Consider the following 23,508-nt stretch of genomic DNA (forward strand, 5'->3'; position numbering starts at 1 on the left):
CATATGGGGAGGAAGCGCCAGAGCGAGCTCAGTGCCCGTTCTGTCACGAGCTCCGTCCGGGTACACCGACCGTGCGAAAAGTCTCATACATTATTGACGGCTAAATATTGCATATAGCTATCTCTTTCTCGAGAAACAGGTCTGTCAGATTAGTTCGTCAAAAGGTAGAATTCCCCGTTGTCCTATCGCGGTCATTTGGGTGATGTATTCTAACATTTGATAGAGCTAGCCAGCTCGCTAGCTATTTGGCTAGCTTGCCGTGCGTGACTTAAAGCCAGAAGAGGTATTAATTGTTATTTTAACGTCATCGATATTTAGGTGCGTAACCATACATTAAAACAACACGTTGGCTAGATTTTAAAAAAAAATCAGTCAGTGCCGCAACATCAGCTTTCGCCTTGCTTCGCTTTCCCACCGAAGAGAGTTCATAGGATTGAATGAATTGACGTTAGCCATCGGAAACTCCAGTCGCGCTGCTGACTCCCCAGCTTCTCTCTCTCTCTCTCTCAGCCACTGCATTCACCTCTTTTATTCCTAAACACGCTCACTGCTACATTATTTGTGTGCTTTACAAGCGCTTAAAATTCAAGCCTAAATTCGCAGCTAGTGTTAGTGAGTTCGTGTTTGTTAGCCCACTAGCTCGGTGTATTTTCCTGTTAAACCTGCGCCTCTGAACATCTGAAAGTCATTTGTTTCGTGTTGAAGCCAGCCTGAAGAAAAAAACTCTGCTATCATGCCGGCTGTGTCGAAGGGAGATGGCATGCGAGGATTAGCGGTGTTCATCTCGGACATCAGAAACTGTAAGTGTCCCTTCACACTCAAACACCATTAACGTTAGTCATTTTCTTGTGCGAACAGCTGCACTCAACTCTTCCTATATACGCCCTAAACTGAATCAAATGGCCTATGATATGCTCTTCTTTGCTCCGTGATGCATTTTAGCCAGAATTGAAGGTTAAAGGTGCAAGTCAGGATCAGTAGCTCTTGGTGAGGGAGGTCATGAGAGTAATCGCGATCACTCAGGCCCGTTAGCTTTAGCTCCGGTGATGGAGTGATGCTTGATCGCCAGAGAGCCCGCTAGGCCGCCGCTCGTTCACGGCAGAGGATCTGTCCAGCTCGCCTCGTCTCGGTTGCTCTCGTCACCTTGACTAGCTGGATTGCGGTTGATATCGCTGCTCGCCAAGAGGACTTGTTTCAGATGTGTTTTTCACGATAATCCAGTTATCAAGCTGTCGCCTTGAGCTAAGCGTTACAGGAGGGTCATCTTGATAAGTAGTCTGTAGTTCTCTGCATCTTCCCGGGTTATTCCTCAAAGTCTTTCTTTAGGTACATGGCAGGAGTTTGAGACTCGTTTTTTCGTAATAATTTTGTGAACTTGTGATACAATTTGTCATATGAGGGAGTGAATTGTTTTGCACTTGTGTTAAAAGTGAGAATCTGAGCTCTTGGCTTGAGTATTGTAATTTTTTATCATACATCATATTTTGTCACCACAAACAGAACACAGCTAGCTCCAGGTGTCCTTTGAAATTGCTGTTTTTCTGGCATGCTTGCTGACTGACTCTTCTTTTTTTCAGTTTTGTTGTGTATCTACTTTCTGATACCCAGATTTTATTTTAGTCCCTTATGCACAAAACAATGGCTGATATCAATAACTGATATTAATATTTCTGTTATGGCCGATACCTATATTTTACCAATGTCGATATCTCTGTATAGAAAACACATAGCGTGGATTAGGGCTGCACGATATTGGTAAAAAAAAAATTAAAAAAAGAACATTGCAATATTTTATTTTTCTGCGATAAATATTGCGACATAAAAACAATTTCACTAGATGACTTGAATAGCTCTATTTGGAAAGAATGAATCATTCTAGAATGACTGGGGTCATTTTGTCATGGACTTTTGTCAAATTCCATTAATTGGTATTCTCAACAGTATCACTTGAACTTGACAGGATTTGAATTGCCAATTTTCAGGCTACTTTTCATTTCAGCATTACTGTGAGAATGACTCAAATGCTAAATCAGAAAAGCTGACATTCAATTTTAAGGTCATAGTCATAACAAACATGCGATAGATTTGGGTCATTGATGCCTTTGAGATGCATTCAACTTGTGAGTGTATTTAGTACAGTCTGATACACTTGATGTTTTTCTCTGTTTATTCAGATGTTTTGTCTAAGAGTTAGCAGTGATTGGTGTTCACTACAGTTGAAATCAGATTGTATGTTTCTGCAAGCTTTTGCACAGAAGCCAACCATTGAACAGCTTGAACTTTAAGTTGGTTACCATCTACACTTACATAAATTGTAGGAATAAATATGTTGTTGACCCATGTCGCTTGCAGCTATTGCTCTTGAACTGATAAATTCACTCACAAATTGTCAACATGCCCGTCTTGGTGATTATCCTACCAAACATATGTCTTAAGTGAACGCAAACTGTTGAGAGACAACACGTGCATCAGTTTTTTGGATCAGTGCATTGTCTTAAAGTGACAACAGCATAATATTCCAGCTATCTATGTTTTTAATGGTCATCAATTAACAAAAGACGAGGAAATCACTCACTGCTCTTGACTGAATAGATTTAGTAACTTTATTAATGATAAATCATTGTTTAATTTATACTGTAAAGATTTATTTGCAATGTTATTTTACGTTTGATTATTTTATTCAATTTCTGGACTTGAAAACTATGTTAGATATCTAAATAACATGAAAAGCACAGTTTATTTTATTTGTATATTTGCTATATTGTATTTATTTGTGCTATTTCTTGTAGTTTGATTAATTGGTCTTAGCTTCTTTATTATTATTTTACAGTAGGCCTAGTCCTTTTTTCCCTGAACATGGCACAGATACCGAACCGTACAGAAACCATTAACCTAAAACCGTTGATAAAAACAAACCATGAGTAATTTGATAAATTACACCCCTAATCAGCACTATTATACACTTCTTTTTTCAAGTTATTTTTATGTCATTGGATCGTTTTTTAAAAAGTGCATACAAAGCAAAGTGATTTCCTCCAGTGTGCACAAGTGACTTTGGAGCAAATAAGAAATCTGATGCTTTGCCCAAGGGTGACTGATGGAGCAAGCACAAGAAATGGTTTAACCTGCATGCTAATGGTGTAGTGGCTGTGGATGAAAGAAATTCATTTTATTTATTTATTTTGTCGATACATGGTTGCAAGAACATGTATGTATTGTTTGGTTCCATTTTGCTAGGATTTTCCACTGTTACTTAATCTTTCAGAGGACTTTATCCTGTTTGACCCCAAACCCCCCAAAATGTGTTGCTATTTCCTGTTGTTAATCCTGGTTTCCTGTCCTCTTCATTTACCATCATCTGCTCTTCTGGCCCTCATTTTTTCACTTTCAATGCACCAGTTTTCATAATATCTGTAATGACAGCCATATGCTCATGTGTAAATCATGCAAGGGTTTTTAATAACAGTGTGGCCTGTGTGTTGTTGTTTTCTACTTGTAAATCCTTATCTTTGTTTTTCTTTTTATTATACTGAATTTTAATGTATTTTGAACGTCCTTGAAACTGAGTTATTGATGTTTGAAGATGCATTAAGCATTTTGATGCATAAGAATAATTCATGGAAGACAGGGAGGAGTGCATATTTCTATGACCAAAAACAGCTGTCTAAGCTGTACTGTGGATGTAAATGCAAGTAATTGTCTAAATTTGGGGCAAAATATCAGCATCAGCTGGACATTTTTCTTTTTTGTTGTCTCCTGAATCTGATATGTTTAGGGCTGTATTCAACCAAAGAAATCCTTAGTCGACCAAAGTCGAGTCCTGCTCGACGATTAGTCGACTAAAAAAAATAAAAAAAATAAAAAAACGTGATATTTTGATTAAACATTTTTTAAACAATTGTCATTGAGCATTTATAAAACAACAACGAAAAAACATCACAAATAAATAAAACTATAATAATAATATAATTCTTTGAAAATTAAGTGATTTTTTAACTGCAAAAAGTGAAGAGCTCTGTCCTAGATCTATAGTAACAGTCACAATCGCGCACCTGACCACACCACACGCTGCAAAAAATATCTGCCACTGTGCCACATAATGAAAAATCCCAACAAAAACTCTCGTTTATACAGGCTTTATATTCTTCTTTACTTTCAAAGCTATGGGTTAACTTTAGTCCTGACGATCAAGGCGTTTTAAACAACACTCAAAAAAACCCAAATAACTTAAAAACAATCCTATAATAGGCTGTACCGCGTATAGGTTTATTTTCGTTTTGTTGCATTATTTAGGCTATTTTCAAATGCGTCAAGTGTACAAATAAAAACGAAAACATTAAGAAAAAACAATCTATTGAGTCAGCATGATATAGCCGTTAAAAGGCTGCTCACGTCTTTTGCGCGCTCAAGTTCGATTTTAAATGTAGGCGCGCGACTTGCGCGCTCATAATGGCAACGCGATCGCCTCCCTCCACAGTCTTGTCGTCTTTGTTTTAAAATGCAGCCAGACAAAAGATTTATATTTCCTGGACATTTTGTCGACTAAAGCCAAAACAAGCAGCGTTCTAACTGAATGAATACAGCATCCCTTACCGAGCGCGAGCAGCAGCGCAGCCAGCCACAGGTGCGGTTCCCGAGTGTATTATGTGTGTGCGCTAAACTGTGGCGCAGTTACAAAAATAGCCTAAATTAAAGCATTTTAAAGTTGGGGACAAAACATAGGCTAATTATATTTAGAATACAGTAATAAATAACTGATTATAAATGAATAAATATCAAGGAGTAAGTCATTGAAAAATTCCTTCTATTGGTAAAAAAAAAAAAAAAAAAAAAAAAATGCAACTGGTCGACCAATAAGAATGTCAGTCGACCACGACGGCATCGACCGATTAGTCGACTAAACGACTAAAGTTGACAGCCCTGGATATGTTCAGATCACCAGTTAGTATCACCCTGTTTTCTGTTTCTCTCCTCAGGTAAGAGTAAGGAAGCTGAGATCAAACGCATAAATAAAGAGTTAGCCAATATACGCTCAAAGTTTAAAGGAGACAAGGCTTTGGATGGATACAGCAAGAAGAAGTATGTGTGCAAGCTGCTCTTCATCTTCCTCCTGGGCCACGACATTGACTTCGGCCATATGGAGGCTGTCAACCTGCTCAGCTCCAACAAGTACACTGAGAAACAGATTGTAAGTGGAGCTGTCTTAAAATAATCTACTTTGTGGGGATATATATATATAGTAAACTCTTGAATGGGAAATGTTTTTGTTTGCCTTTTTGATCTTTTTTTTTTATTTGTTGGAATTGCGCCATTGTTGACTTTGTGAGTGTGTGTGCAAGCATGTATGTTTGTGGTAAGTTATTGCACACTTCAGTGCTGCTCACAGGCAGATTAAATGCAGTGTTGGCCCAGAGAAGTGGCAAAGGTATAAGTAAATAATGCAAAATATGACCACTGTACAGGACATAGTAGCTTCTCTTTGGTGACATTAGTCTGGTCAACTTTTGATTTAATCATCCGAATCTTGCACTCAGAAGCTTGTATATATATATATATATATATATATATATATATATATATATAAGCTTATATATAAGCTATATATATATATATATATATATATATATATATATATATATATATTTGTCTTTCTGGATGTGTAGGGTACACAAAGTGCAGTAGTGTCTGAATTAATGTATTTATCCTGGTTTTCACATGCCATTCACAATGCATCATCTGGTTAATTAGCCAACAGTATTTGCTGTTTCAAATACTGCATACATGAACGTATAATAGTTTTATTATGTTATCTTACACTCTTATTTAATAACTCTAATTAATGAGTTCAGCACCATGGAAAGATGTCATTAATGGACCATAGCAGAGGCTAAATGTTTTCAGTGTTCTCTTTTAATGACACACTCTCATATGTCTGCATGGAGAGAGACATGCAAGTCAACACTTCACTACAAGGATTTGTTAAATTGATCAAAGGTTTGGTTGTTTCAAATAAATGCTGTCCTTTTGAAGTTTCAAGTTATTTAAATATCCTGAATCAACTGTTTTCAACATTTATAGTATTAAAGGGTTAGTTCACCCAAAAATGAAAATTCTGTCAGTATTTACTCACCCTCATGTTGTTCCAACCCCGTAAGACCTTCGTTCATCTTCGCAACACAAATTAAGATATTTTTGATGAAATCTGAGAGCTGGATCACTCCTGCATACTAGTCCATAGGCTTCTTGAGGGATTGAAACTTGCCGGCCCAGAAAAGTTATTAAAGACATCCTTAAAATAGTCCAAGTGACTACAGGGGCTCAATCTTTAATTTATCAAACAACAAGAACACTTTTTGTGCACAAAAAACAACAAAAATAACGACTTTATTTCAACTATTCATTTACTTCTCTCTCTGCCTAGAGTCAGGTTACTAGTTTAACAGTGTATGATCTGTTGTTGTACGTCACACGCATCACACACATGAGCAGCGTCGGCCAATAGTGAGCCGACATGTGACGTAGCTCTACGCAATCACACTACGTTAACTGACTAGAGGCTCATAGAGAAGGAAGTGAATAGTTGAAATAAAGTCGTTATTTTTATTGTTTTTTGCGCACGAAAAGTATTCTCATCGCTTGATAAAGTTAAGATTGAGCCACTGAAGTCACTTGGACTATTTTAACGATGTCTTTAATGACTTTTCGAGGCCGGCAAGTTTCAATCCCTCAAGAAGCCTATGGACCAGTATGCTGTAGTGATCTTAAAGGCTTAGTTCACCCAAAAAGGAAAATTCTGTCAGTATTTACTCACCCTCATGTTGTTCCAACCCCGTAAGAACTTCGTTCATCTTCGGAACACAAATTAAGATATTTAAGATATTAAGATCGCTCCTGCATACAGTCCATAGGCTTCTTGAGGGACTGGCTCTTGCTGTCCCCGAAAAGTCATTAAAGACATCGTTAAAATAGTCCAAGTGACTACAGGGGCTCAATCTTTAGTTTATCAAACGACGAGAACACTTTTGTACGCAAAAAAACAACAAAAATAACGACTTTATTTCAACTATTCACTTCCTTCTCCATGGGCCTGTAGTCAGTTAACGTAGTGTGATTGCGTAGAGCTACGTCACACGTAGGCTCACTATTGGCCGATGCTGGTCATGTGTGTGTGATGCTTGTGACGTACAATAACAGAAGCTTACGCTATTAAACTAGTAACCTGACTCGCGCAGAGGGAGAAATAAACGAATAGTTGAAATAAACTCGTTATTTTTGTTGTTTTTTTGCGCACAAAAGTGTTCTCGTCGTTTGATAAACTTAAGATTGAGCCCCTGTAGTCACTTGGACTATTTTAACGATGTCTTTAATGACTTTTCGGGGACAGCAAGAGCCAGTCCCTCAAGAAGTGCAAAATGAAATCACAAAAAATTAATTGCATTTTAAAATATAGTAATATAGAAAACAGTTATATTAAATTATAATCCTATTTTACAATATTGCCGTTTTTGCTGAATTTTTGATCAAACAAATGCGGCCTTGGTGAGCATATTTTTTTTCAACAACAAAAACTTTTTAATGATAGTTTAGAAAATGTATTTTGAAATTTGAAATTGACTCTAGAATACAGTTTTACTCTTGTGAAAGGGGCCGTCTATTGATTTGAACATTTTGATGTGTCTGATGAATGTGGCCATATCTAGTGAGAGTGGGCAACAGATGTGTTTTTTATCTTGTCAGAGAAGCTTAGTGGCACTCCATGCCATGTAAACCTACCATGGTGTCTAATTATCTCCTGCTGATCAAACACCCACTCTAGCAGCCACACTCCCATCAGCCACGCAGCTCTCTGCAGGGTAACACTGACAGAAGTAGGGCACAATCTGAGCATGTTTCGGTACAAAAAAGGACTACATAACCGAGGGCCATTCGGAGTCAGCATATCTTTTTCCTTGAAAAGGAAATGCATTGAAATAACATTTACAATGCAAACTAGACAACAACATGTGTTGTCACTAAACACCACATGGCCATAGCATTTGTTCTTGTATAATACTTTACATGGCGAAATGAGTTAAATTAACATAGGGCTGTATCTTTTTCTTCCTGTTGCACTTTTATACACTTCCAAGAATTAGAAACAAGATAAGTTTTTGTATCTTGTTAGCCTTTTGTAAAGGTCCTTTTCACTGCAAGACATTATACTATAATGTTGAGGAATGTGGTGATGTCATCTCGTTTTGACTTACCATATGGGTCAAATGTTTTCAATATGTTTCCCATGAGATAATCCCCCAAAAATTAGGTATCTTCACCCAAATTGTTAGTGGATACTAATATCTTTGTATATAAGTTAAACAGGTTCACTCCAACATCTTATAGTTACCTATGATTCTTGAAATAAGAATTATAAGCTCATTAAAATGGATTCCAAACCTGATTTAGGTCCCCAAATTGCCTGTTGTATGGTAAGATTTAGTGTCTCAAACTAAACAAGGAGTGACTGCCTCCAGCTAACAGTTTCAACGCATCCATTAGCTTGAACATTCCACTGCTATTCTTTTCTTATTAAGTTCAGCCAATTTGTTTTGGATGCTGAATTATGTTGCTGAAGATTCTTTTTAAGCAATTATAATAGCATCAACGAACAATCAAACAAAAAAGTGCTTAAATATATAACAATGAAGTTAAATTGATATAAAATGTTATTTATATGTGTGTATGTGCGCACACACACACATACGTATGCAACATTTTATTCATTTTATATCAATTTAACTTCATTGTTATGTTGGTGTTCAGATACACCGAATGGAGCAAATGATTGAATCTTGCAAAAAATATTCCTTTAAACCTTCAGGTTTTGAAAGCACATTCAACATCACGATGCAGCCAGAATGAAGAGGCAATTTAAGTGAGCTTCTTCACCCCTTGCAGCAGTGAGGGAGACGCATTAGTTCAGTGAGGGGGAAAATCTCTCTCTCTCTCTCTCTCTCGTGGTTTAGTGCTTATCCACCGAGCTCACAGGGCCGCTGCTCTGAGTCTGTTTGAAGATGACAGTTCTTCACTGATGCGGTCTTCATTTCTGCTTTACCGTACACTCATTTGCCTTTAATGTGTGCAGTATAATCGTCAGCTTCTTTTTGTTATTTCGTCTTTTATTTGTTCTCCAGGGATATCTGTTCATATCTGTGCTGGTAAACAGTAACAGTGAACTGATCAGACTGATTAACAATGCCATCAAGAACGACCTGTCCAGCCGAAACCCCACCTTCATGTGTCTGGCTCTGCACTGCATCGCCAACGTGGGCAGCAGAGAGATGGCCGAGGCCTTCGCTGGAGAGATTCCCCGCATCCTTGTGGCTGGGTAAGCAACTTGGTCCTGGTGCAGGTAGAGCTGCACGATTCATTGTTAAAAGATTGTGATCTTCATTCAAACACCCCGCAGTGTTATTCTTAAATGTCAGCGATTCAGCTATGTCTACGAAAACTTTGAAAAGTATGATCACAGGCGAACATTCAAATCTGCGTTGGCTCTGCTACTGACAGAACCGTTTTCATGGATAGGTATGAAACAGCTTCACAAACCTACTTTTCAAACACACAGTATTGCTATTTCCCTGTTACAAATGTTCAAATTGTCACAGAAGTACTGGGATAAACGTTTATAGTTCGGATACACACTGATGTCTTTGGTAGTGATCAAAATAGAGTAAATAACCTTTTCAAACCTGGCACTTCGAATAAAGATGGAGACAAGAGACTTTTAAAAATGTATTTGTCATGGTTTCGTTCATTCAAGAGATTCGTTTAATTCATCCTGTAATGAAACAAGTGAAGTGTTTATGAGCAAGTCATTGGATCATTCATTAGAAATGTTTTTTATAAATAAAATAAAAACATAATTCAAATTATTATTATTATTTTTCTAAGTTATATTTTTTAGAATCGTAGGATAATCATTATCTCTATTTCAACCAAAAAAAATTGTGATTCTCAATTTACCCAGAATCATGCAGCTTTGACAATTTTGAATCCCAAAAATTAGGGATTCTGGTTGAGGGATTCAAAAGTAAAGGACGTCACAAAGAAGGAACTAAATTTTGTAAGGGTAAAATGGAATTAATAAAACAGGAAGTTTGTGTTTGTGGTGTCACTTTCTTGTTTTCTTGAGTTCAGTGTTAGATGTTTTGATTATGATTTATCCTTTTGTGTCTGTAGATTACAATTAGAGGCCATTTTCTCAAAACAAGTCAGAAATCTCCCCATCAGTAGCGCTTGCGTACACCAAAATTCCTGTTTTATTCCCATCTATATACTGAAGGTTTTTACAGTGGGGATTGCTCTTAAAACCTCTTATTCACCTGTTTATGGTAATTTATGCTAATTTATGGTGATTTGCTCTTTTTTTTCTGGCTGTTGACAGTATTTTCTGTTTTATGATTTTAAGAGATCCAAAATTCCTTCTGCAAAAACATTTAACTTGAATATTAACAAAACGAAATGAATTTTAAACCTAGCTTTATCTGGTGTTTAGGTGTCTGTTCTGCAAATGTATGCAAATTATGCATATTTCATTAAATACGTTTTAAATAAGTGGGTAAAGTATGGTGATAACAGTGTTAATTTTTACTCTATTTACATGTAGTGTCTTGCTCAAAGTGTTTTAATTTCAGTTGGTGAATGCTGCTGTAGATGGCTAATGTAGTTCCTATCCTAATGACAGAGATACGATGGACAGTGTGAAGCAGTCGGCCGCTCTGTGTTTGCTCCGCCTGTATAAGACCTCACCAGACCTGGTGCTCATGGGAGAATGGACTTCTAGAGTGGTGCACCTGCTCAATGACCAGCACATGGTAAGTCTGACACACAGGGAGCACAACCTCATGATGTTCATACACATGCCCGTTTATATTGAAAATGTTTCTTTGTGGTCAATGTGCTTTTAAGGGGTTCTTAGTTTTCTGATGTTATTCTCTTTTAGGGTGTGGTCACTGCTGCGATCTCCCTGATCACATGTCTCAGCCAGAAGAACCCTGATGAGTTCAAGACCTGTGTGTCACTTGCTGTGTCACGTCTCAGCAGGGTGAGGGTTTGTGTGTGCATGCATGAGAAAAAAATCTTTCTAATCCTTAACTTTTGTCGTGAGTATTTATATATATATATATATATATATATATATATATATATAACTTAAATGTAAAAAGAGTTGAAAATTGTTAGGTTAGCATTACTTTATCATAGATTACTTCCAGTAAATAAGGCCATAGATGTTCAACTGACAAAAAGGTTTGCTTAATGGAGGTTTTGTCTACTGAGTCTTTCAGAAAGATGTTTCGTCTGCTGAACAGTCAGTATGTTGTTAAACAACAGTACAATCCAGTGAACACACTGTTCTTCTCTCCCTCACAGCCTTGTTTTCATCCCTATTTATTTACTTTTTATTTAAAGATACAGTACAACTTACCAAAAGGTATATGCCTCATACATAATATCGATCAATCAGTGTTTTTCAACCGTGGAAACAGGTCAATAAAACTGCAGGAGAACAGTTACGTCACAGAATGTTACTTTTACCTAAGGAAAGCCATTTAATGACCAGCAGGTTAGTTGAATAGAAAAAATAGCGGAGTATTTTGCTAAATATGTGCACTATATTACCTATTTATTATATTTTTACTTGTGTCATTATATAATTGTTATTATAACGAAAGCCGCTTTATATTGAATTTCTCTCGGTATGTTAACAGCATTATGTGAGATATATTTTTTCTTGAGAAAAATTGACATGCAGGCTATCTACTGTAGCCCACCTAATATTTATCCAAATGAGTCAAAATTTAAATCAAATCCAAGAAGTGAATTGAAATTGTGAAAATTGTGTTAAGCAATAATACAAACAGTAGCCTACGAGTCATTGTACATGTGAACAAGGTAACATGTTGTGACTAAACTTAAATACAATTCTGTTTAGTTACCAAATGTTTTGACAATCACAATTACAGATTGTGATGCAAGTTGTTGTTTTTTTAGATATCCCCAATCCATTAAGTTCTCTTGTGCAATTAAAATATTGTGATAACACCGTATACTCTGATAAAAGCTCAATCAATTAAGCGCAGCATGAAAATTTGATACCGGCACAAGTCTAGTTGTGCAGCAAATTGCCAGTTCCACTGAATAGTTTTGTTTGCAACGTTTTACCACTGAAAAATCAAATGGAAAAACTTAATTCTTTGCAACACCTGATTTATGTTATCTTGTGTTTGATTGTCTTTTTCCATTCTTAGATTGTGTCCTCAGCGTCTACTGACCTGCAGGACTACACCTACTACTTCGTTCCTGCTCCGTGGCTGTCCTGCAAGCTCCTGCGACTGCTGCAGTGCTACCCGCCGCCTGAAGATGGTGCTGTGAAGGGACGACTGGTGGAGTGTCTGGAGACCATCCTCAACAAAGCCCAAGAGCCGCCCAAATCCAAGAAGGTTCAGCACTCCAATGCCAAGAATGCCATCCTATTCGAAGCCATCTCTCTAATCATCCACTATGACAGGTCTCCATTTCTCACCTAGAGGACATTGTTTAAAACGATCTGCTATGATGTTTTCATTGGTTTTATCTGTTATTTAGCATTTCATCATTGTACTTGAACTCTATTCATGGCCCTTGTTTCTCCACAGCGAGCCGAATCTTCTTGTTCGGGCATGTAACCAGCTGGGGCAGTTCTTACAGCACAGAGAGACCAATCTGCGCTACTTGGCCCTGGAAAGCATGTGCACCCTTGCCAGCTCTGAGTTTTCCCATGAGGCAGTTAAAACGCATATAGAGACCGTCATCAACGCCCTCAAGGTTAGTGGAAACAAAAAAACAAAAAAATGCTCATTTAAATGACAGATTCCTTTTATTATTCATGAACGATTTATAACCATTTAATTCTATTTATCTTGCTGGCAGACTGAGAGGGATGTCAGTGTGCGTCAGAGAGCTGCTGACCTCCTCTATGCCATGTGCGATCGCAGCAATGCCAAGCAGATTGTCGCCGAGATGCTGAGTTACCTGGAGACAGCCGACTACTCCATCAGAGAGGAAATGGTATGTGACTCTTCATTTCTACCGTATCTCTTCAGTGGTAGGTCGTCGTTACAATGAGTGACTGTTGTGTCTAGGTACTGAAGGTTGCCATCCTGGCAGAGAAATATGCAGTAGACTACTCCTGGTATGTGGACACCATTCTGAACCTAATCCGCATTGCTGGGGATTACGTCAGTGAGGAAGTGTGGTACCGCGTCATCCAGATCGTCATCAACCGTGACGATGTGCAGGGATATGCAGCCAAGACAGTCTTTGAGGTAAGAGACACCAGATGTTTACTACTTGTCCAAAGATCCATAAAATTATTTTCCACCATCATTGCGATACTTCATGCAACACACTGTTTTCTTCTCTCTTTTTGCTGTCTTTTAATTTCCACAGGCTTTGCAGGCTCCAGCTTGTCATGAGAATATGGTAAAGGTTGGAGGCTACATCCTGGGGGAGTTTGGTAACCTTATTGCTGGTGATCCTCGTTCCAGGTGAGTTCTTTAACCACTCCTAGCAATGTTTTCTAACTTTGCACTTTGGTGTTATAGATGTGTTTTATTGTTGTAATGATGATGTCCTCTTGTTCTTTTTCATTTTTCATTTTCTTTCCATCAAATTGCACTATCCTTCCATCTCACTAGTCCTCTGGTTCAGTTTAATCTGCTCCACTCTAAGTTTCACCTGTGTTCAGTCCCCACGCGTGCCCTGCTGCTTTCCGCCTATATTAAGTTCATTAATCTGTTCCCGGAGACAAAGAGCACCATTCAGGAAGTGCTGCGCTCTGACAGCCAGATCAGGAACAGTGATGTCGAGCTGCAGCAGAGAGCTGTGGAGTATCTCAAACTGTCCTCCATTGCCAGCACTGATGTCCTGGTAAGATCACATCCTTTTGCATGTATTTTGTTGATATGTTTGACACCATTTATTTGTTTGCATAATATCACTGCGTGTAATTGCGTAGGCCACAGTGCTTGAGGAGATGCCTCCATTCCCAGAGAGAGAGTCATCCATCCTAGCCAAGCTGAAAAAGAAGAAAGGACCAGGAGCCGTGTCTGTGAATGAACTAGAGGAGGGAAAGAGAGAGGGAGAACTCAATGGAGGGGGAGAGAGAGGAGGAGACAACTCCGGCATTGCTGCATCAAATGCTGTGAGGGACACAAACACGCATGGACGACATTGCTTGATATATATATATATATATACACACACACACACACACACACACATATACATATATATACATATACATAAACATTTGTGTTGAACCGTTCGGTACAAGGCCTTCGGTTCGGTTTTTCAGTACGCATTTTTAAACCGAACCATTTTTCCTTTTCCAAATGTAGGCGTGTGGCAAGTGCGCTCATAATGTAAGAGACACTGACATAACAACAACATTGCCCAACATCAAATGGCAAATGTAATGTAAGCGGAATGAAACTGAGCTTCTCGTTATTGTGTGCCATTTATCAGTTTGGACCAATGCAGCGCAAGCCGATCTTAATCAAGCAGCACAATTACTACACAGCGAAGTCCAGTAAAGAAAACGTTTGAATTCGCCACTGAAGTATGCTAATGACATCGCTGCGAGATCTAGTGAGAAGCATTCACATTTCTCTGTTCTTAATGGATCAAAATATGCTGACGTGGAAACCAGGAGAAACATTGTACCATGAATGAACTATCCAGTGTCCACAGATCAGCAATATTCACCATAGATTTACTGTAGTAACACTACTAACTGTAACCTTTAAAGTAACATTACGTCGGTTTTATTTTGACATTATGAATACAATTGCTAAAAAAACGTTTGTTTGTAACTTTTACAAGATTACATTTCATTTTGTCCAAGGAGCTGTTTTGTTTTATATGCTCAACGAAAAAAAAATCATACTTTATGATGTTAGTTTTAATAAAAGTATAATTAATTAATTATTATAATTAATACTTTCTTTCTGCCATACACAGAGTTATATTATACTATGTATGTATGTAACACAGATTGTCTTTGGCTGAAAGAAAAAATACACCTAGGAAGGCTTGAGGGTGAGTAAATCATGCGATAATTTACATTTTGGGCTGAACTAACCCTTCGAAACAGGAAAATTATATCTGACTGATATTATCCGTCACGTTCAGTTTACATGCTTTATAGGGTCAGATTTATTGATCTGATCTGTTTTTGATTATCTTGCTACTTAGCATCTCTAAACTAAATGTTCTTGCCAGTAACTTGACAAATCAAAGTTTTTATAAAGTGCTCATTTTTATCAACCAAGTTCCTTACAAACATGATTTAGTTTCTAGTCACACTGGCGCATCAGATAAGAGCTGCCAATTTCAGAAAGCTCTTACCATTTTTGTGGGCAATATGCATCAGATGGTCAGTGCACATTACTGTAAGGCAGTCTGTGGGCTGAGGCTGAAACTAATATGCGACAGACTTCAGCCACTGCACATGTTTACGTTTTCACAGGGAAGTGAGTCAGCAAATACAGAGCAATTCCTGAGAAAACACCCACCCACTGCACACATCCTGATTCAAACACTTCAGCATCTCCTTATTAAAGCGAATTCCAATGTAATGAACGCTCTTTTTCTTTCAGTCCACTCCATCCCCATCTGCCGATCTGCTGGGGCTCCGCACGGTACCCCCTGTTACCGCCGCTGCTCCCAGCGCAGGCAGCTTATTGGTTGATGTTTTCTCAGAGGCTGGTGTCAATGATGATGGCTTCCTGAGGTAAATCTGAATCCGGTTCATTAGCATCCTGTGTTCAGTCCACTGTGCACTTATTGCTTTTATTAACTGAAGTGAAGTACACTAATATTTTAACATGTTCAGTGGTCGCATATACGTCTGTCAGACTTTCTGCTCTTCTGTCGTCTCACTTTCTATCGCTTGTTCTTCTTCTTGTCTTCCTCTTTGTGTGTTGTGTAATCTTGTGTCCTTTATCTTGCTGCATATGTGACTGTCTTTCTCTTTTCTTGCTTCTTTTTTCTCTCTCTTTCCCTCCCTTTTCCATCTCCCTCATTTTGGTGTGTGTGTGCACATTTGTGTGTATGTGTGAACGTGTGTGCGTGTCTCACGTCCTTGCTTTTCATTGGACGATGGCAGAGATCTGGAACCCCCTACTGAAAGCTCTGACTCCCTATTGGCCGAGGGTCCTGGTGACTCGGAGTAAGGGGCCAGTGGTTGACACAGTGTCAATGTTACAGCAAAACTTACTGACAGTCACACATAAACACTTAATTGTTTGGTTATTTATAGATGTTGTTGAGTAAATATGTTCTTTTCTGTTTGTGTCTGTGGAGTATTTTCTATTTGTGTGCTGTGTGGTTGTAATATAAATTGCTAACATTTTATTTACCACAGATGTAATGCCTGCACTAACCTCTGCCTTTTCTCTTTCTCTCCCCTTTCTTGCTTCCTACTTCTACACTTCTTCTCGTTTTACCGGCTCACCACTTTCTAACATCCTTAATCTGTTTTAACCATCTGTGCCTTTTCACACTTAACACTTCTCACCCCTCTCTTCATCTCCTGGGGCCGCTCTCTGTTCTCTCTCCATTCTTGGCTTTCGGTCTCTCAGCTCTGCTCCCCCCTCTGCGGTCTCTGAAGATCCTGCTCCTCCTCTGCCTGAGTCAAACGAACTGCTCAACAAGTAAGAGCTCACTCGCCTACTTCACTGCCTCCATTCAGTCACCCGACCGTCTCAGACAACCATCACCAGAAGCCTCTTTCATATAATTCTTCCTCCTCTTTTTCTCCTTGGTCGTTGTTTGGTTTTGTATGTTACTGTTAATCTTAGGCATGTAGTGTAGAAGCTGTGATTTTTTGATTAGTATTGAATATACATTGCTGTTCAAATGTTTGGGGTCAGTACGTGTGTTTTTTGAAAGAAGTGAATACTTATTCATCAAGGATGCAATTAAATTGATCAAAATGACAGTAAAGACTGTTATAATGTTACAAAAGATTTCTATTTCAAATAAATACTGTTCTTTTGAACTTTCTGTTCATCAAAGAATCCTGAAAAAGTTATGGTTTCCACAAAAATATGAAATAACTGTTTTTAAAGGGATACTCCACTTTTTTTGGAAATACACTCATTTTACCACTCCCCCAGAGTTAAACAGTTGGGTTTTACCATTTTCGAATCAATTCAGCCGATTTTCTGATATTTAGAAGAATATCTGTGACCAGACAGTTTCTGGTCTAATTGACTTCCATAGTAGGAAAATATATACTATGGAAGTCAATGAGACCAGAAACTGTCTGGTCATCAGAAAATCGGAAAATCGGCTGAATGGATTTGAAAACTAAAAAACTTGACTGTTTAACTCTGGGAGAGTGGTAAAATGAACCTATTTCCAAAAAAAGTGGAGTATCCCTTGAACATTTACAATAATAAATGTTTCTTGATCAGCAAATCAGTGTATTAAGATTTCTGAATGATCTTGTGACAGTGGAGATTGGAGTAATGATGCTGAAAATTCAGCTTTGAGATCTCAGGAACAGATTACATTTTAAGATATCTTTGAACCGAAAATGGGTTATTTTTAATTGCAATATTTCACAATATTGCTTAATCAAATAAATCCAGCCTTGGTAGCCTTGAAAGATTTATTTCAGACCCCAAACTTTTAAACGGTGGTGTATGTAAAAAAACAACAACAGTGCAGTAATTATTTAATGTTGCGGAAAAAGCCCTGTCATGGCTTTATAAGCATCATGACCGTTAATTATAGTGACAATTATAAATGTAAATGTAAACATGATCAAATCAAGTAATTATATTTCAGTAAGTCTGCACTCACTCAACATCTCTAACCCACTTCTGAACACTTCTGCTTGGAAAAATCTGTCGTCATTTACTCGCCCTCAAGTAGTTTCAAACCTGAATTTTTTTAAAGTTGAATTTCCCAACAGTTCATGGGCCCCATTGGCTTCCATAGTAGGAAAACAAATACTATGGAAGCCAATGGGGCCCTTCAACGGTTTGGTTCAAAATATCATCTTTTGTGTTCAGCAGATGAAAGAAATTCATACAGGTTTGGAACAACTTACGGGTGAGTAAATGATGACATATGTTTTCAGTTTTGGGGGAACTATCCCTTTAAGGCATGTGTATAGATATACTCCAATATAAGAATCCCTTTGTGCTACTTCTATTTATCGGCATAGGAGAGTGTCGGCAGGACATATTGTTAGATGGGCTTGTCTGGTCTCTAGAAGCTTTATGGCTATGTGTCACAGCATGTGTTCTTACAACTAGTTCACAGCTACAATACTTACGCTTATATTTTTTATCAGATGAGAGAGACCATGGCACTACATAGTCAACCACATCCGGTAGCTCTGATGATTGCTCACTCTCTTTTGCTTAGCTGGTCTCCCTTTCAACACCCACCCTCCTCTCAGTGTCTTATGATGCATTCACGTGCTCTTTGGATGGTCCATTCTTTCAGTGGTGATGTGCTTGGCTTGACTTGCCTGTTGGAGTGAACACTTGCTTATCCAAGTCCCATAGCATAAACTGAAGCTAACTGCATCTTTTACTAACACTGTTGGTAATTACCTGTTTTACTGATCATAAATGAAAAAAACATTTAAAGATCAAATTAGAAAAATGGGAGCGAGTTTAAGGTGAATTTTCCCAGCTCATGTTTTTGATCATTCTTCCAACACGTGAACCCACCAGTAAAAAAAACAGCACCGTTGCTAGCTGTCCTTGCGAGCTTTTCTGCCTCACAAACACTCTTTATCTCTTGCCCTCAGGTTTGTGTGCAAGAACAATGGAGTTCTGTTTGAGAATCAGCTGCTACAGATCGGCATTAAGTCTGAATATCGCCAGAACCTGGGTGAGTCACAACATCTGCAAAATTTGAATTGCATCATCTTGGAGGTATATGTCAGCTGACCTTTGGACTATGTCATAAAGTTTGTTGTATTTTAACTTGCGTTTACAAGCGAATGTGGTTTCAATGTACACATTTTTGCTGTTCTGGCTCACTTTTATTCTATTGTGTTAGCAGTATAAAAACCTGTTTCCATGTGAATATTTGACTTGGTATTCAAATTGTGTGTATGTTGCCTCCCCCCACAGGACGGATGTATCTGTTCTATGGCAATAAGACGTCAGTGCAGTTTGTAACCTTCACGACCACAGTCACCTGCCCAGGAGAGCTACAATCTCATATCCTTCACATCCATACATGCAAACTCATGTTCATTCCTCCTTATACACGTTGTGAGGTTTGTTGATTATCTGAAGATGCTGGTTTGTTGATTCGTGGAATACCTTGACTAATCCCACAGCTCAACGTTCAGACTAAAACAGTGGAGCCTCTCATAGAAGGAGGTGCTCAGGTGCAGCAGGTCATCAACATCGAGTGTCTGACTGACTTCCTTGATGCACCGCTCCTCAACATCAAGTTCAGGTGACAGATGCACGCATTTCAATGGTTACTAGGGGTGTGACGAGACACGAGATTGGGTTCACGAGAACGAGACAAGACGAGATTTTTGACAAAATTCGTGACTGGAAAAATAGTATGCAGGTGCATTTTGCAATCTTTTAACTAATAATCTTTGAATGCATATCATTTCAGGTCTACTTTATGAGTATGAATAATCAAAAAACAATATACAAGCACTGTAAAAGGTTTTTATTGACTGGCGTTTCTCCTGTTTGATTTCACATGAGTCTCTTCTTCAGACCTTACAGTACAAGAGCTTTCAGAACTTCTGAGGCTGTGTGTGACCTCCTAACTGAATTCATTGTAGTCTGAAGTGCAAACAATTAGTGCAAGTGCAACCATAATCAAAGTTAGCACACAGACTCTTTGTAATTGTTTTGAAATTGCTGTTTTATTTTGCACCGGCATTTTTAGGGTTAATGCGGTGAGTTCGGAAAAATTCGGCGAGAGAGAAACGAGGCTGGTGTGTTTGTCTCGGTTGTTTTTCTTGTGTTCTGATTTATAAGTTCAGAAACAGAGCCTCCCTTGTCTGTTGTCCTTAAGACATTACAGTACTCTCTCAATATTCGAAGTGCAAACAGAGACCATAGCTGCAAATAAACAGTCCAGAGATGGGTATTGGGAGATATTAGACTATGAAGCCTAATTTGTGTGCAATGCACATCAGGGAGCTTGTGTTTTACTTTCAAATTGGTGATCGCGCATACTCTATGTATAGGGAGCAGCGGCACTGAGCGTGTATTCTACATGTTTAGACATTTATCAGACGTTTAGTCTATGTTGCGCAACGAATCCTCCGCCATCGCCATGGGAACAGTGAGCTGTGATTCGTGCTGCACTGATTGCAATGGCAACTAGTCAATGTGTCATGGCGATTTCGCGAGACAGCTTTTCACTCAATGGGAAATCTTGTCATGTTTTTGTCTCGCGAGATCTCGTGGCACCTAATGGTTGCGATGGTAAATCCACATGCACTCTAAGGTTTACAAAGCTTTCATGCTGTCTCAGGTATGGCGGAGCTCTCCAGAACCTCACACTCAAGCTGCCCGTTACCATAAACAAGTTCTTCCAGCCCACAGAGATGGCATCACATGACTTCTTTCAGCGCTGGAAACAGCTCAGCCAGTAAGTGTTTGTGTGTACACGAGTCAGATTACTGTTGACAAAACATCACAAACTGTTCTCTAAATGAGAAACTTGTTAAATTCTCCCCTCACAGGCCTCAGCAAGAAGCACAGAAGATCTTCAAGGCCAACCATGCCATGGACACCGAAGTGCTCAAAGCTAAGGTGAGTTGACACCGCCCTACATTGACATCACAAAAACTCTCACATGGGCAAACTAACTTTTTCCGGGTGCGGGTAGTGTGCATTGCTTTCGTCCGTGATCTCCAACATGATTTTGTGCTGCAGTAGTAGCTACACATCATGTTTTATGACATGCCAACCAGTGTTAGGGTGCAATACCACCACTTACTATGTTGCCAAGTCAATCAGATTATTTACAATGTTAATGTACGTGTAGTAATAACATGTTTATTTTTTTATTATCGCCAATACTGGTATATTGCGACACCCCTATGCAGGAATAGTCCTGCAGACAAGAGTTCACTTCATTTAATTCTCATCTTTCGTCTTTTGCTACCCTTCCCTTCTCCCTCACATTTCGTAGTTACTGGGATTGGGCATGGCTCTCTTGGAGAACGTGGATCCAAACCCAGAGAACTTTGTGTGTGCCGGAGTGATCCAAACCAAGGCCCAACAAGTGGGTTCTCTGCTAAGACTCGAGCCCAACGCACAAGCCCAGGTATGAAAAGACATTCATTTTATGCAAATATATGTATCCATATTACGCAAACAAAAGGAAAGGGGGGGAACAAAATGCCACGGGCATCAAAAGTCTTAACAGTCCCTCCCTGCTGCTATGGAGCACAGGTTTCTTTCAAAGTCAGTTTTATTGCATCTTGCTGTTGTCTGTGTGTCTCTGTGCCTGCTGATGCAACTCCAGTCTGGGGAGCAGGTAACACATTCATCCTGCCACCCCTCTCAACCCAAAAACCTCCCATCCTCCCTCCCTCCCTCTCTTGTGATTTCACTCCATGTCTGGTAGTAAAACCCAGTTCATTTGGCGTGACAGCAGCGTCCTTCTCTTTGTATATGTGGAGTTTCCTTTGTCCATAGTGCAAGTTCACATTTAGTCTATGTATCAACAATATGGATTAGACACGCATTCGGAAAGCGGAATGAGCGTCTTATCTGCACAATCGATGTTCTTCCTCAATTGTTTGTGTTTGCATTTACATTTGGTGTAATGCTCTTTATTCTCTCTCTGTTCAGATGTACCGGTTGACCCTGCGCAGCAGTAAGGACACTGTCTCCCAGCGTCTTTGTGAGCTGCTGGCGGAACAGTTCTAGAAAGCCAGCCGAGACTAGCGCCATCTAGAACCGACACGCAGACCAGACCAGACCAGACCAGCGTTCCACCTGAAAGGCCCCAGAATAAAGATTCTACAAATAGCATTCATGCATAAGGGAAAAAGTAGCTGTCAGCCTCTGGCAGCCATATTACTGTCCTTCTGATAATGATTATTATTATTACTGTTATTATCATCAGCGCTGCCCTTCTTGTTTTTATCGGTGTTTACCTGTGTGTGAGCAATGGAACGAAAGGAAGCGTGTGTGTTTTTTTCGTACATGTGTGAAAGAGTCATGATGATAGTTCCGTTCTCCGTCCTGCCTGTTCAATGATCAACTTCTGTGCTTGTGTTGACTGAGCTGGTGTGTGTGTGTTTGTTTATGTTGTGGGTTAAGGGGGAGGGAGAAAAGTAAGTGCAAATGGAAGTGGAGCAAGTCTTCCCTCTCTCCTGTTTTATCCGCAAAGTTTCAACCGCAAGAACTGCACATTAGCTGTTTCTTTGGGACATTCCCTGTAAGACTATTAGCAGGAAAAACAAACAAAAAAACTCAATCTCAATACACTAACGTAATGGCACTTCTCTAAAAGAGGCCAGAATCACTAACCCTCAACACTTTATCTCTCTCGCTTTCCTCCTGAAATCCGATTCAGAGCTATTGGTGTACATAGAGAAATTAAAAAAAAAAGATTCAACGTGCATTTCCAGTTTATTGCATCGTACACGCGTTCCTTCCGACATAGAAATGGCCAGTGCACTTTAAGAGGCTTTGAGAGGAAAGGCTTTTATAGTCCCGACCCTTTTTTTCCTGTTCTTGTCTTATGTATTCAGTACTCTTCCTGACCCCCATTATCTGACAATGTTTATTGAAAAAAATCTCTATATAAATATATATAAACCATGTAAATGATTACCCTTCATGGTTGCATTTGTATGTCTCTTTCTTGTTTTTGATAGTGGTGTATTGTTGGTGTGTTTGTATGCTTTCTTAAATGGTCTAATGTTTTTTTGCTTTTGTTTTGGACATTCCATTCTGTACTACGAGTGAATGGGCATACCGTTTCAGGTTAGTTGTACAGTGTTAAACAAGCTGGGGAGGAACTAGAATCAGAAAGAGGAAGTGAAGCAGGGAGAAGGTCAGGTCCGCCAGTGTGTGAGTTTCTGCACGTGAAGAGTGCAACTGCTGAGGACCTTCATGTAAATGTTGTCTTTTTTTTTTTTTTTTTGGTAATATCGTTTAAAAAAAAAAAACATCTGGAAGACATTGACATCGTTATTCTTCCAGCACAGTTATTGACTGAAATGAATAGTAGATAGTGGTTACCTCATTACTAAATCTTTACTCGACACACGCACTATTAACTTTCAGTGGTGACTGACCACAGCTGGAGACCCATATTTTCCTTTGCAGAGCTAAAACCTGGGAAAGCACTTAGTTTGTGAAAAGTCATCGCATACACACAGTTGTACACACATTCTTAGGCCTAGAGGACGGGGGCTTAAGGGGGAGCACTGGACCAAAGCAGCTACCAACTGTCAATCAC

General features: G+C 38.9%; 1 protein-coding gene across 6 annotated transcripts; it reads left to right on the forward strand.

Annotated features, from left to right (window-relative positions):
* The first annotated feature begins 53 nt into the window (after window positions 1-53).
* ap2a1 (adaptor related protein complex 2 subunit alpha 1) lies at window positions 54-22,640 on the forward strand. Of its 6 annotated transcripts, XM_089128562.1 has the most exons (23): window positions 54-800; window positions 4,977-5,188; window positions 9,171-9,364; window positions 10,724-10,853; window positions 10,982-11,083; window positions 12,288-12,547; window positions 12,675-12,843; window positions 12,949-13,086; window positions 13,161-13,343; window positions 13,468-13,565; window positions 13,716-13,947; window positions 14,036-14,221; window positions 15,678-15,811; window positions 16,187-16,249; window positions 16,662-16,733; window positions 18,851-18,933; window positions 19,179-19,267; window positions 19,388-19,512; window positions 20,560-20,676; window positions 20,771-20,840; window positions 21,223-21,357; window positions 21,559-21,570; window positions 21,888-22,488. In XM_089128562.1, the coding sequence occupies exons 1-23, from the start codon at window positions 734-736 to the stop codon at window positions 21,963-21,965; spliced, it is 2,949 nt and encodes a 982-aa protein (XP_088984688.1). In that variant the 5' UTR covers window positions 54-733; the 3' UTR covers window positions 21,966-22,488. The 6 variants fall into 6 exon arrangements, with proteins under 6 accessions (XP_088984688.1, XP_088984690.1, XP_088984691.1 ...); XM_089128564.1 differs by lacking the exon at window positions 21,559-21,570; XM_089128565.1 differs by lacking the exon at window positions 16,187-16,249.
* Window positions 22,641-23,508: the final 868 nt, after the last annotated feature.

The sequence above is a fragment of the Pimephales promelas genome, chromosome 3 (assembly GCF_988280905.1).
Source record: "Pimephales promelas chromosome 3, fPimPro1.hap1.1, whole genome shotgun sequence".
NCBI classification, from domain to species: domain Eukaryota; kingdom Metazoa; phylum Chordata; class Actinopteri; order Cypriniformes; family Leuciscidae; genus Pimephales; species Pimephales promelas.